Source organism: Ochotona princeps, chromosome 21 (genome assembly GCF_030435755.1).
Source record: "Ochotona princeps isolate mOchPri1 chromosome 21, mOchPri1.hap1, whole genome shotgun sequence".
NCBI lineage: Eukaryota > Metazoa > Chordata > Mammalia > Lagomorpha > Ochotonidae > Ochotona > Ochotona princeps.
This window is the reverse complement of record NC_080852.1, coordinates 19,756,489-19,771,486: the sequence shown is the minus strand read 5'-3', so window position 1 is coordinate 19,771,486 and position 14,998 is coordinate 19,756,489. Positions and strand designations below refer to the sequence as shown.

General features: G+C 41.3%; 1 protein-coding gene across 4 annotated transcripts in view; it reads right to left on the bottom strand.

Moving 5' to 3' along the window:
* Window positions 1-14,998, bottom strand: part of CFAP20DC (CFAP20 domain containing) — a 207,892-nt gene that overhangs the window by 39,550 nt on the left and 153,344 nt on the right. For all 4 annotated transcript variants that reach the window (XM_058678488.1, XM_058678489.1, XM_058678490.1 and 1 more), the window contains one exon: window positions 10,425-10,628. In XM_058678488.1, coding sequence (XP_058534471.1) covers window positions 10,425-10,628 — 204 coding nt within the window. The remainder of the gene's footprint in view (window positions 1-10,424; window positions 10,629-14,998) is intronic.

Here is a 14,998-nt window from a genome sequence, read left to right as displayed (position 1 = left end):
GACCTATTGCTACATTGCAGCACTAGCAATAACCAAGAGATTTAGAGATTTCATTTATGTTTCAGTATTAGGATGTTTTCTAGAATAACATATCATCTATAAAAATTACATATGTGAATCCTTGGTTAAGGTGGTCATTTTCTCCAAGTGAAGAACATGATTTAAGCATTAATTCATGAATGATGCTACTACTATCAAAATATTGTAAAATATTAAATTTTCTTTCCATAGGAAATTTGCATGTTATCATTCATTTCAGATACCTCCCATGCAGCTTCCCCCCTTCCTGCCACTGTTTGGCAGGTAAGTTTATTAAAGATTTATTTATCTTTATTGCAAAGAAAGATTTACAGAGAGAAGAAGAGACAGAGAAAGATCTTTTGTCTGCTGGTTCAATCCCTAAGTAACCACAATGGCCAGAACTGAGCTGATCCATTGCCAGGAGCCAGAAGATTCTTCCAGGTCTCCCATGTGGCTGCAGGGTTCCAAGGCTTTGGGCCATCCTCTATTGCTTTCCCAGGCCACAAGCTGGGAAGTACATGGGAAGTGGAGCAGCTGGGACAAGAACAGGCACCATATAGGATCCTGGTACATGCAAGGGGAAGACTTTAACTATAACCCTCCCCCCCATGTAGCTTTAAATAACTGCTTCCAATAAAACTTGATCTTTGCCTTTGCTTTTTAAAGAGGGAAAATTCCATTGTATTTACTATGAATCCTCTTTCCAACCATCAACCCTAAGTATTTTGCTCCTGTGGTCAACAATAACATAATTCTTCTATGAAAATAATTTTTAATATTCTCATTTCACAATGAGTTGGAATATGGTATATATTATTGAAAGGCATTCACACAGTTTTAGTTATTTACCCAATGAGATATATTAAGGCTTTGTCAACCATAATAATGTGATCCCACAGTGTTGACCCAAGCACAGGAAAGCAATGGTGCCTTTATATTGAAAGCCCATATTCCATATCTTCCATGTTTCCCTTATTTTAGTGGGGTCTAAAATATTAATGACACAGGTGATGGTAATTTTTTCAGAAAAAACTGCATTCCGCTATAAATAATCTCTTGGAAGTGTTCCTTTAATTTAAACTAAACACCTCACCTGCTAACCTCGGTCACTTAGCCTGACTACCTGTGATGTACCATGAATTCAAATGTGCTCAGATACTTTGGTAATTGAACCAATATCAATGCATCACCATTGCAGTAATAAGAAACAACAGCTGGGAGAATAGTGGAAGGAAAAACATGTCATAAGACATATTTGATCTCACTAGAGATATAAGGCTTTCATCAATTTGCAAGTGAAATTTAGCTGTATGACTTAGGCTTTATTATTTCATGGCAAAAAAAGAAACTAGCAAGCAAAAGGCTTAACGGGTTCTCTGGACCAAGTCATACTGGCATAGAAATGCTCCCCATAATAAATTCATCAGCATTCGGCCAGCATCTCAGCTGTCCTTGGGCCCCCAGTGAATGGACCTCCACCTATTGGTTTCTGTAGCTCCCCAAGCAACACAGTCCTCACATTCAGCCAAATTGTTATCTCTTTATTCTATGACATTAACCCCATTTATACCTGTCCCCAAACTGCTATTCCAAAGGACTCTATCCCTTGGAAAATAGAAATGATCATAGAATTTGATCTTGTTTATGATTCAGCTTCTCACTTTAAGGTTGTACAGACTGGTCCCTTTCCATCTTTGCTCATGCTTGTATCAAACAGCTCCAATGAGGCAAGCAGCAAAGCAGAAAACAGTAAATAGAAAAAAATCACTTTCACATGGTAATTTGTTAGTTAGGAAACAAAAATATAACCCATGAAAACTTCTGAAAGTAGTAATAACTGCTGACATGGATATGCAAAATGGCGAATGTCTGTTTGCCTGAAGTTAGATGTTCCTAACCGCACAAGGATATTTCTGGAATGCCGGCCATAGTCATCCAAAATGTGGCACCTGGGCAAGCAGGAGAGTCACGAACACCTTCCCAGACCTTTTCCTGGAGGTTCATCAGATCAAGAAAGGATGTTCTGACCTCACCCTGAAGCAGGTCCTAAGCCCCTCCTGTGCGAGGTGCCCTCCCTCTATCCGGAAGAAAGCAGCCACCCTCTTTCTGGTGACAGTCACAGCAGAGAATCTGAACAAAAGGCTTTGTGCAGTTTCCCCAAGGAAAAAAAGGGGTCCTGGCACACTCACCTCATATATGAGTATATAAAACTACCTCCTCGCTGTAATTTAACTCACCTGATTTCACTCCGATGACATGTCACCTAATATTAAAAGCAGCTTTGTCACACTGCTAAATTTGGGGGCAAACATGAGATAAAAACTGTCTTCTGAGAATAATGAATGTTTATTTTATAGTGTGGCTTTTGTTGTCAGTAAACACAGAACTTGTACATTTCAATATTTTCTCCCGACAGCACAGATGTGACACTGACCTAAACATCAGTTTTTGTAGATTATTTCTGTAGTTTATGCAAGTGCATCTGTTCATGTGCTTTTTCTCACAGTTCTTTCAGCTACTTACTTTTTAGTTTAGCATTAAATGAAAACTTATTAGATCTAAACATGGCTGAGAAGTCAACGAATTTGTAGATCAGGACAAATTAAAACCTATTGAGTATAAAGAGCCTGAAATGCCAGTATGTTATGTTATGTTTGCCAGGAATGATGCTGTAAAACGCTGAGGTGCTGTTGAGGAAAGAAACGGAACACGTCTAGAAACCTGTCCTCTTGGTGGCGCTGTTGCCACGCATTAGTGCCAGCGAAATCGCACTCCTGTAACATTAACTACCTCTGAGCTTTGCCAGTTCATGGTCATGCAGCTAGAAATTTAGGGGTAAGGAAGAGAAGTGAAGGCTACACAGAGAAAAGTAGGTAAGATAATCTTGTGTTAAAAGGTAAAGACAATATTTTAATGCTATTACAAAAAACCTGTGAAAACAGCAATAGCATTGCAAGGTTAATCAAGATCACAAATAAGTTGTCAGAGAACCTCACCATATGCTTGTAATTCTATTAAGGCCATTTTGCCTTATTTTTTTTTCTGCAAATTTTATGCTCTGCAATGTGCCATATTGATGGATGCATGCAACGAGGCTGTTTTGTTTTTGCAAGCTAAGGGGACGTATGACTAGTTATTGGATTATGAAAATTTGTATCCTGAAGCAATGATGTTTTTGGGTATCTGCTCACAGGGTGGCATGCACATTAGGTAGGCTTTTCTCCTATCCAGGCTCGAGGAGGGATTGAGAAATAATGAAATATTGAAATAATTTGTTTGTAAGGCTCTGTGCGAGTTCTGTATGGTTAGATTCGCATCAGAACAAGCAAACAGAATCTACCCATCAGAACAGCTGTTGGAAGTCATCAAAAAGGAAGGGTGTCCTAGAAATCTTTTCAGAGGGCTCAAGTAGCCCTTGGGGGGAGAAAAACCTCGGAGGAGCAGCAGTTTGCAAGCCAGAGGGAGCTTATTCTGCTAAGCTCTGGTTTGCACGTGTTCCACACACTCCCTCAATTCACATAACCCCAATATCAGGAAAGCTCTCTTATAATTCCCGTTCTACAGGTGACCAGGCCAGTACACAGCAGGGCTGTGATCTAGACCCATGGGGCTTGACATTGAAACTGTATTCTTTTGATCACCACATGTAGCTGCGTCCATTAATACATTTTCCTTTTCCTTGAAATACACACACATTATACAGTTTTATGCTATTGCCAATCAAAATCATTCACCAAGATAAAATTCACTTAAAAATTCATTATAACTAACTCCTAGTTGCCTCCCTAAGGCTGCCTAGAGCCCAGTGTTTGAGTAAATCTCATGAGGGTTACTCCTAACTGAAACCCTCCACAATTGATTACTTGTAGCCTGGTTTCCACAGAAGTTGTAAAGTCTTGTTTTAATTGAATTTGGTTCTAAGTTAGAAACTTTGAAAAATTTGTCTGTCAAAGGCCAATGGGTTTCTCAGTAGGCTTGATTTATGAAGCAAGAGATGCCTACAAAAGCCAATTTGCTATGAGAAATATGGTTACATTTAATTACACTTTTAAATGACTAATTTATTATATCTAAACACCTTTTAAACAGTACATATTACTCTGAACTGTTCAGATGGCTGAGGAGAGCGGAGGAACCAAGCCATGTGGTACATGTGCTAGTTCTCCAACTCCAACTCCCAATGTGTATCAGTCACCAGGTGAAGAGACTCAACTGAATGTTATCCGACTATCTCTCTTTCTCTTACCATTGACCATCTTGCTTGACTATCTTTCCCCTTTGGGTTTATTTTTAATACTGATTCATCAATTTTCAAACATTAAACATTATCTGCATTATTCAGGATTTGTTTATGCAAAGCCAAGCTGGTATTTATTTCGGAATTTTGATGGGAAGTAAATTTATTTTTAGAGTAAAAGGTGATTTGTTCTCTTGAATTATTGACTGTTTTTTTCTTTTTTAACCAATGACTGACAAGCAGAAGTGATGCTTCACGCTAAGCCCTTCTCTCAGTATAGAAGGCAGAAGAACAGGCACAGTTCTGTCTTCAAGGCGCGTAGGACCAGACCTGGGAGCTATTGATAACAGTGGTTCTTTGACGTCCTAAGTGCTATAATTGGACCTGAGGATAATGGAAATCCAGAGAAAGAAGCAAATAATTTCATAGGAGATGATTTAGGGTTGGGGAGGGTTTCATGAATCTGGGACCCCAAAGTTGGATCTTTCTGAGCAAGTAAAGGAGAGGGATGAATAGCCTGAGCAGAGTCCTGTCAGAGCAGACTCTAACGATGGAGCTCCCATCGATCCCTTGTCCAAACCCACGGAATGCACAGCACCGAGAGTAAATCCCAGAGGATACAGGCATTCCTGGTGGCAGCGGCGTGCCAATGCAGCTTCACTGGTAGCAATAAATGTGGTGATATTGAGGGAGGCTCTACTTGAGGGGTCAGGGAGATACACGGGCAATCTCTGCACTGTCTTCACAATTTTGCTGTGAGCCTAAAACTACTCTTAAAAACATTAAAGTCTTTAATAAAGAAAAAAGTAAGCCAACAAACAAAAGCAAAAAGCCAAACAGCCTTCCTGCAGGTAGTCGAGGGACGGAGGGGCTTGCCAGGTAGAGCATGAGCAATGTGTGAGCTGAACAAAAGGGCATAAGGCTCACTACTGCTGGGAAAGTCACTCAATGTGGCTAGAGAAGAGCTGTTCAGTGTGCATGCCAGTGACGGCTGGTCCTGCTCATGCTGACAGAGAAGCTGACACTGGAAGAGCTCATCTTGGGACAGGAGAAATGCCACTCTCACCCTCACAGAATGAGGCCCCTCTTTCGGGACTTGGAATTGTCTTTCTCTTCTTGTCTACATAGTGAACTTGAAGTCAACCTTGAACTCTGGCTTACATGTTGCCTTTTCCAAGAAAGCATTTCTGAAACCCATACGTGGAATTAATTGCTCCCTCCTACGTGTTCCCAGAACTCTTGAAGCGATCATTGCTGATCTCTGTGAGTTACAGTATGTTGTTTGTCTCTGCTTCTCTTTAAAACCATGGGCATTTCAGGATTGGGTAAAGCCTTATTCATATTGCCAGTCCACATTGCAGAAGCTTACCAGTCCACAGCATATTGGACCACTCAAAAAGAAAAAGGGTAGAATGAAATTCGGTGAGACAGAGAAGCAGGCTTGAAGTGAGAGTTACCATGGAGACATCTCAGGCTCTGGTGGCAGACGAGGAGCGTCCTTCCCAGAAAAGGCTGGGTTAGGGCTACAGGAGGCTTTGGTGCTAAGACTTGAGGAATGATCAGGTGCAGCCACTTGTGAAAAATGCATGGAAGGGATTATGCCTGGGAGTAAAGCAGGCAGTGTGAGAGAGAAAGAAGTGAGAGATAAGGCTGAATAAAGAGGCTCATATATGCCAAACCAGAGAGGTAACAGGGAGTGCCCAAGGCTCTTATGTAGGGAGGAGATGAGATCAGATGTGGGCTTTAGGAAGTCCCGAAAGAGGGGACTCATGTAAATGGCAATGATAATCACAGTTCACCCTTGCTACATTCCTGTTATGTACCACATGAAGTGTTAAATGACTGACGAGTTTAGATCCACACTGTGACACTTTGACCTAAGAGCAGATGCTCCCAACCACCAGTTCACATTGCTGGGACTGAACAGAGATATTAGAGGACTATGGAACAAACTGCATTTAGATAAAATAGCACCAAGGTTATGGTATTAGGCTGCAAGGACTAAGTAAACAGGAGAGAGCATTCTCAGGACTTACAGACCAATTAGATAAGAGTGATGAAGGAGCAGAAGCAAGAAGTCTTTCAAACATGTGAGTTAAGCACCAGTGTGAATGGTGTAGCCTTTCACTGAGATACAACGAGAGTGGGATATCAGTGTCAAGTTAGCAAGCACTTTCATGTCTTCCTTTTCACCGTCCCTGTACAACTTCTAAACAGAAAGACCTAAGTTCTCTGACACACCATAACACTGTTTGTAAATTGCTCTATTTAAACTTCATACAAGCAGCAAGAAGCAGAGTTCATTAAGGAATGCAATTTCCCATTTGTCGATAGTTCTAATACTGGAATAGACTGAATTGGAGGCAATAATAAACATACCTTAAGAATACCAAAGGTAAGCTTCTTAATATTCTTTCTTAAAAAAACCCCACAGTTTTCAATTTCTCATTTGGTCAAATGGAGAGATTAAGTTCATTACCAATGATGCTATTTTTGGTCATGTACTTTCAGAGTGGAGCAGTTGTCATGCAGGAGTCCTCAGTCTTTGCCAGAACAGGACAGGGATGAGAACACGGTATCCAGGGCAACCAAGAGTTCAGCCTTTCAGACCACAAATAATCATTCCTCAGATTGCCCTTTGTCATGCTGCTCTCTGAGCTGCAGCACCGCAGAATGAGCTCCACCAGGAGGCCACTTTCCTCTGCCCTTACTTAGGGTTTAAATGACTGCCGAGGAATATTTTGTAACAAAGGCAACATTTCAATTCCATCATCAATTCTCCAAAATCCCAAATCCACAAGAATCCACAGTTGACTTTTAAAATCTTAACTGGCTATAAAAACATACGTGTAACCAGAGTAATCAGACCATTTGTGATTTTCTGGGTGTGTGAATATTCTTTGTCCCTAAGACTGTTTGAGGCGTTACAGATGCTTAATTGTTCTTCTTAAAACTGTATTTACCTATTTTGGGAGGGATTCGCGGGTAGACACATACACACACAGAGAGAACTCTTATGGTTTGTTCATTCCGCTAATGTCTGGAATAACTGGGACTGGCCCAGGTGGAAGTGGGAACGAGGTACTCAATCTGGGTCTCCCATGTGGTGAGCAAAGGACCCAACCATTTCAACCATCACCTGTTCTCACTCTGGGTGTGTGTTAGAGTGAACTGGAATTGGGAATGGAGCTGGGACAGGAACGCAGGCATTCTAATCTGGGGGGTGTGGGTATCTCAAGTGGGAGCACAAATACCCACTACCCTGCAGTTGTTCTTTTTTCAATGAAAGCATTATTGAGGCAAGGGAATCCTGAAGGGTGGGAAAGGAGAAGCTAAGGAACACTAACGAAGGAGTGCCACAATTGCCTAACCCCCACCCCCGGGTCTTGGAGCCAGCCTGAACTTCTCCTCTGTAAAGACCTGTAAGAACTTCTCTCCAGAGCACAGAAATCTCATCATCCCCTGGACATCTGTAGCACTCCTTTGATAATTAAGTCACACATTAACAACCAACTAGATGGAATCACTTTTCTCTAGTCTAGAGTCTCAGTGTTCTCATCTGGAAATGAGGACTCTAGTAGTGCTTAGCACACAAGGCAGGCATCAGGAGGAAATCAGGCAGCACATATAACAGTTTAGGTGACAAGGTCCTTGAGAGTTCAAGATCTACAGGGTGTTGGAAATCTAGCAAAAAAATGGCTTTAAGGGACAAGTGGTGAATACCAAAATTAATATTTATTAAATACTAAAAACATATCGCCTATTGTCAACTGCCATGCCATCTGTATACAGCTGCATATAAACCTGTCATAATTTTGCATTTCCTTTAAACTCTAAAACACTACATTCACTGTTGGATGGAAGTATAATTTCTACCTCCTTCCCCATTCTGCTGAGGGATGACACAGCAAGAAGGCCTTCCTCAGATGCAAACTCCTTGACCTTGGACTCCTCAGCTCCAGTTGTGATCAGAATACTGGCAGTTAAATGGACAGTAAATGCCATTCTGAACAGTCTCAGGCAAAAATGAGCATGCCATTGGACACTGGAGTAAAGGCATCTTTTTTAGAGCTGGAAAGAACCTTGCGGAACTATGTCTGGGTGTTTGAACTCAGAAGAAGGCATGATTTAACAGGGATTAACTGGAATATTTGGCAGAAGTGTCTTAAATAGCGAAGCATGGCTTCTTTTGGTTGCTTACAGTAAAATTAAATGGAAAAGAACTGATTCAAAGATGAAATTTATAATTAAAAGGGCAGCAGAACAGAAAAACTGGGCATGAACTCTCAGCCTGGCTGTAAAGAATGAAAACAGCAGGATGTGGAGAAAATAGTAAGGATGTGGTCAATTGACCATTTGCTAAATAATTAACAAGGATAGAATAAATCGAGGCTCTAGTCCATACACTGGAGAGAGACCTCAAAGGCATTCTAGAGACCCCCCAGGCAAGCTAGGACCTTGAGTGTCAGATTCCAAGACAGACATCCATGGGATTTTAGCATTTGCTGCCCTATACCATGCATGACCTGCTCCATTGAAGGACCCCTCAACCATCCCAGCTTAAGCTTAATCAGGCCCAGATATGACTTGGGCTGAAAACTATGGGCCTTAGTGGCCCCTAGACAGATTTCATTGGATGTATCAGACAGCCTGGGAACCCAGGGAGAAATGTGTCATGGGAGCACAACCACATTAGCTAGCCTCCAGCACAGAAATGCCTACAGGAGCTTAAGATTGGGATTAGAAATGTAGAGCTGTCAGTGTGCAATGCCAGCCAGGGGGAGCTGTAGACAGGAGACCTTAACCCCAAAGAACTACTAAAGCAGGAGTTGTCCCAGCAAAACCATGGTGGAAAGGGGTGATGGGCAGGGCTGCCCAAAGCCGCACGGGCTCAGCTCCCATGCTAGTGCACCCAGAAGGTGGCCTATGAAGTGGAAGATTGTTCTGGAGTCAAAGGAGATCATTCTCCACCTTTAAGACTTAGTGTGGGGGCCGGGATTGTGGCGTTTTAAGTCCCACCTGCTCCACTTCTCTTTTGCTTAGTGTTAATGAGCCTGGGAAAGCAGAGGAAGATGGTCCGAGTACTTGAGCCCCTGCCAACTATGTGGGAGACCTGGACTGAAGTTTCCAGGTCTTGGTATCAGCCTGGCACAACCCCAGTTGCTGAGGTCATCTGGGGAGTGAACATGTGGGTAGAAATATTCTCTTTCTCTGGTTCTCGCTTTCTGTATCTCTGCCTTTCAAATATAAACCTAAATCTTTCAAAAAAGGATTTGGTGTTATTTTCCTGCTTGTGTTTTGGGTTTATGAGTTCTCAAGAAAAGTTTCCTCTTTCTTTTTGCCTATTTCTTCTTTTCGGAATGGGATTATCTATCTTATGCATGTCCCATTATTGTACTTTGGAAGTAGATAACTTCTTTTGCTTTCACATGCTCACAGTCAGAGGAAATTCTGCCTCAGGATGAACCATGCCTAGAGTATGACCCATATTGATTTTGATGAGATTCTGGACTTTGAACTTGTGAGAATGGGGCCAAAGTGAGTCAAGTTTTTGGGGCTGCTACAATGGAATGAATGCATTTGTATGTGAAAAGGACATGCAATTTTTAGAGGTTAGGGGCAGAATGATATGATTTGAAAGTACTCCTGTCAGCCCCTCACCTCGGATTCATGTGTTGGAAACTTAAGCTCCAACACAATGGTGTTGGGAAATGGGACTCTTAACAGGTGATTAGATCATCCCCTTCTGCTAGCACATGGGCACTTTTGCCCTTCTGTCTTCTACTATGGATGGCCTAGCAAGAGGGTCCTAATATGATGTGGGTCCATTGGTTTTGGGCTGCACGGCCTCCCAAACTGTAAGAAATAACTCTCTTCTTGAATTCATCCTTGGGCGTTGCATTATAGTAGTATACAAAAGACTAAGGAAATCATCATGTATCTACGTCTTTGAAAGTAAAGAAGACAATTTAGGAACAGATAATACTATCTATGAGTTTTTACCCCTAGCCCGGACACATGATTTTAGATTGGCCTCTGGGTATTTACTGTATGGTGTGTTCTCCTGATGGCCCCTCTGCTGTTCCCAGACAAGGCTGTGCTTTGTTTGAAAGAAGTTGGCTTCTGGTTCAGGCAGTGCTGCTAGGATGCAGGGCCTGGGACTTACTGGTGGCAGGCAGGAGCTCCAGGTGGTCGTGTCGTCACTGCTGGTACTTATGCTGACATTACAGTTGTCAACCTGGGAGGCACTCAGGCCATGGGAGGCCCCTGGGCCCTCCAGTTCTTCATTCTGCTGCCGCCGTAGGCTTGCCAACATCTGCAACTCGGATTCACTCATCTGGCTGGAGTGATAGTTTCTCCAGTCATATTCCTGACAAACAGGGAAGAACATGCCAGAGCAAAAGGTCACTTGGTCTTAACTGTATATGTTGCCAACCCATCATCCTCCACAGCTTTCACCCCTGCGGTGGCTCCCCACTGACAGAGGCCCACATTCTTAACATGTCTTATGAATTCCATTTTTGGTTACCACAGCAAAGTTCAGAGGAAAATAACTTTCTAAAGGGGCTTATTTAACTTATTTAACTCACAGTGTGGGAAGTTCAAGTCCAAGACTGGACAGCCAGCCCCACAGGTTTGCCTTTTGTGAGGACAGCAGACAGAAAAGGAAGAACGATCACGTGGCAAGCCAGGCAGCACTGAAGGACAATAAACAATCTTCTTGCGAGGCCTAACTTCTGTGTTGGGGGCACACCCCCAACCACCTAAGGACCTCTCAACAGCCCAACCTCTCAAACATCATAATTGGATTAAGTTCCTGCTCTTTCAATACTCACTTGGCTTTGGGGTTTGATGTTCTATATGATTTGAGGTGTCAAATAAAGTTCAAACCCACAGTGCATGCCTTCATATTCTTCTTATCCCTCACATGTTACTTTGTTCCTGACACGCCAGTCAGACCAAGTCTTCCGGATCACTGACCTTGTGTCAATCTGCCCTCTTTACTGCGTACCTGCTAATTCGCTGGAACCCATGTTCTGGCTAACTTCTAGGTATCCTTCAGGTTCCCAGGGATGCACTACTTCTCCAGCCATGCCTTTCTGGATGACCACAGCATGGGTCAGCTCCTCTCCTGGGTACTCGCAAAGTATTTTAACATTCTCAACTTATAGTATTTCTCACAATTGCAACTATATAACTTGCTTTTGCAGTTCACTCACTAGTAGACTATGAACTCTACATACAGGTATTCTTAATCTCAATGTACTTCCCATTTCTGGTGCTTAATATATGCTCAAGCAGTATTTTCACTGGATACAAAAACAAAAAAATCAAAGCAGTTTTTCTTTAAAAGAAAAATCAATTTTCACATAGAAGTCCAGTTTATAAGGGAGTTAATGACCATCACAAATACAGTCAACTTTACATTAAGACTGCGACTGACTATTGCTGTTAAAAACCATAAAATAAAACTGAATGTAAGATGATGGAAGATCTAACATCCAGAAAGGCGTCTAAGCTAGGGTAAACATCTATACTGACATGGAGTACACTATATAAACATATATAAACAATCTGTCACATATATTTTTTCAGTAATACTAACATAAATTTTTAGAGGCTAGTATTAGTGTTATCTCTATGCACAGGGAAAGAATAAGCATATGGGGACCAATGTGGTGTTACAGTAGTAAAGCTGGTGCTTCCAATCCTTGCATCCAATATTGGTGCTGGTTCGTGTTCTGGCTGCTCCACTTTCAATCCATTTCCCTGCTAATCAGCCTGGGGAAGCAGTGCAAGATGACCCAAATACCTGGGCCCCTGCCACCCATGTGTGAGACCAGATGAAGCTCTTGGCTCTGGCCTCACCCGGCTTAGCTCTTGTGGTCACCTAGGGAGTGAACCAACAGATGGAAGGTTTCTTTCTCCATCTTTTCCTCTTTCTCTGTAATTATTTCAAATTATAAAACAAAGTAAAATTTTGAAAGGTCCTTTCTTTGTCACATATACTGAAGGGAAAATATTTTTAAGAAGAGAAGTAAGCATAAGTAATTTTAAAAACTTTATTTCTGGCCTAAACCAAATTTAATAGCTAATGTCAATGTCAAATTTCTAACATATTAGCAGCCCATATGACCAGTTTACTTCCAGCACTGCAACAGAATATAAAATTTTGAAGTTTTCTTGCACATATGAAAATACTGGTTATGCTAAAAATTTTCTCTAATATATACCACAAGCTTTAGACATTTCAATCTCTACACTTAATCTCTTGGTGAATGCTTTGAGATGATCCCTGTTTTCTTTTGGTTCTTTTTTGTCTCATAAGGATATAAAAAAGAAAACATGATTTTAAAAACAATTATTGATGCTCCTTTCAGTAAAGCATTATCACCATCATAATTCGGGGTTTTAATATGTTTGTTATATAATCATGTAATGTGAGAAATTTTTGGAAAGTTGCCAGTGGAAACTGTTAAATCCTTATAGTTCATAACTCCAGCAGCATGGAGGAGGTGAGGTGTGCAATCTTTAATAAGGGATACAACATTTAATAAGCATTGAGAGTTCTGGGGGGTGGGCAAAACAGCTATCACAAGAACAACAATATATATCCCAATGAAAAACAGGAAAACAAATAAAGAGGTCATAGAAATAAATCAAATTGAAAAGAAACTGAGGGTACCACAACTACATGAAAAGAAGCTAACACTGTTACTAGAGCACAGTTAAAAGCAATCCTGTATTTTAAGGTTCACCATTTTTTCTTAAGCGGAAAGCCTTAATCTATATGGAGTGTGACTGCCTCATCCATTTGATTTTTTGAATTAATCCACAAACGTACTGTGCCTGGACAACCACTCTGACTGACAGTGGGACAGAAAGTAAGAGAAGCTATAGCAGTGGCGAACACAGGCAGAGCTGCGGCTGGGCACTGGGCCTGTCATTCAGCGGCTGTGTGTGACTTGGAACATCACCTGACCTCTCTGTGCCTCAGTGTCTTCATCTCCAAAAAGGCGAACATTGTGCATGCCTCATGGAATTTTTGGTTGACTAAAAGGAATAATATATATATCCAATGCTTAGTAAGGAGCCTGGTTTACAATTATACTAGGGGGAACAACTTAGATTTTTATCCTTAACAGAAAATGTCTGAGTATGCACCATCTAATGTACACATTTGAATGAATTAAACATATGTGCCATTATGTGAAAATAGTATGTAAATATGAATGGAGATCATTTTAAAGTGTTCCTTTCTAGCCAAGATGAGTTTGTTTTGGGAGCATGCATTCTGGAATGTGTGCTCCCTTCTTGAGGAGCTACCGAGCTGCCCATGAACACAGGAATTTCCCGTGGTTATTACTGCTTCCTCTTACTTTCTCTGTCTCCATGCTTGCACTCTGTATGATGCTAGCAGCTAGGAGGATGAAGAAAACAAGACCCATTCCTGTTCTCATGGAGCTTGGTCTGGATGGGGAGACATAACAGGTATTGCATAACAGGAATGATTATCAAAACTACAACAATGCAATATTGATTGATACTATGATCAATAATACAACGAAAGATATGACTAACATCCTGGAAGAACAAGGCATACAAGCAGACTAATTGCCCAGGAGAATTACCGAAAGCTTTCCAGGAGTCTAAGACTGGCATTTAATAGGAATTAAATTTGTTGACAAATGGAGTAAGAGGCCTTGGGAAGAACTCTGTGCTGCTGGCAGTACTGACACGGGGGCTGGGGAGAGGCCAGCTGGGACACAGCCGTCATTTGCAGTGGTGGGAATGGATGGGTTCATTCATTTAGTCTACAAATACTTATGGAGGTCTTATTACCTGCCAGGCACTATAGGAACTCTCAATTTCTGTGATTGTATTTCATGCAATGGTAAAATGAATTCTGATAACACCCTGGAAAGAGCAACGAAAAATGAATAGAGAGAAGAAAGCCACTTCTTGTGGGCTCATGAGTGCAGCGATTGGCAGCAGAGACAGGTAATCAGTTCCTTGAGACATTTTTGATTTCCAATCTCTTAAACCATTTAAAAAGTACCAGAAAGACTAAATCATTTATTATTTTTTAAAAAGAAGGCTTGCAATAAAGTCTTCACATTAAAGTGGACTGTAGCACAAGATGTCATCTAACTAAATTGCACAACTGCTGAGAGGCAAAGTGCCTTATGCAATTTTAAATCTGAAAGCCTCAAAATGTTATGTATATAACTCAGTTTCCTTTCAAAATATCCTTGTAGGACAAAGGGGGGACACTTTCAATCAGATTTGTTTTAGGAAGAGGGCACGGGGCTGAGGGCTGCACTGTTCAACTGTGCTGATTCCTACACAAGTCCTTTGCTCACTAAGTCATTCAAATCATTCATTTTCATTGATCTTTTCTTCAGATGTCATTGGCAGCTGGTTTTACAAAGACAATTAAGATATGGCTGCTGAATTCCCAGGCCTTCCATTCAGGAGGGCAATTGAGAACCATCAAGAGATGACCATAAATAAGGCTGAGGGAGTTGAAGTACAGCATTCCAAACCACACTGAACTTTGATAATGGTGAAAGGAAAAACCATTAAGTCAAGCAGAAAGATAAAACACAACAAACAAAAACAACCTTTCAACTCGATGCCTTTTGTTCAATCTCTAGACTCAGGATTTTAACACAGACCAACTTAATCAATCAAATATCTGCCTAGAGAATTTTGTGAGCTTCAGTTAAAACTAATTCC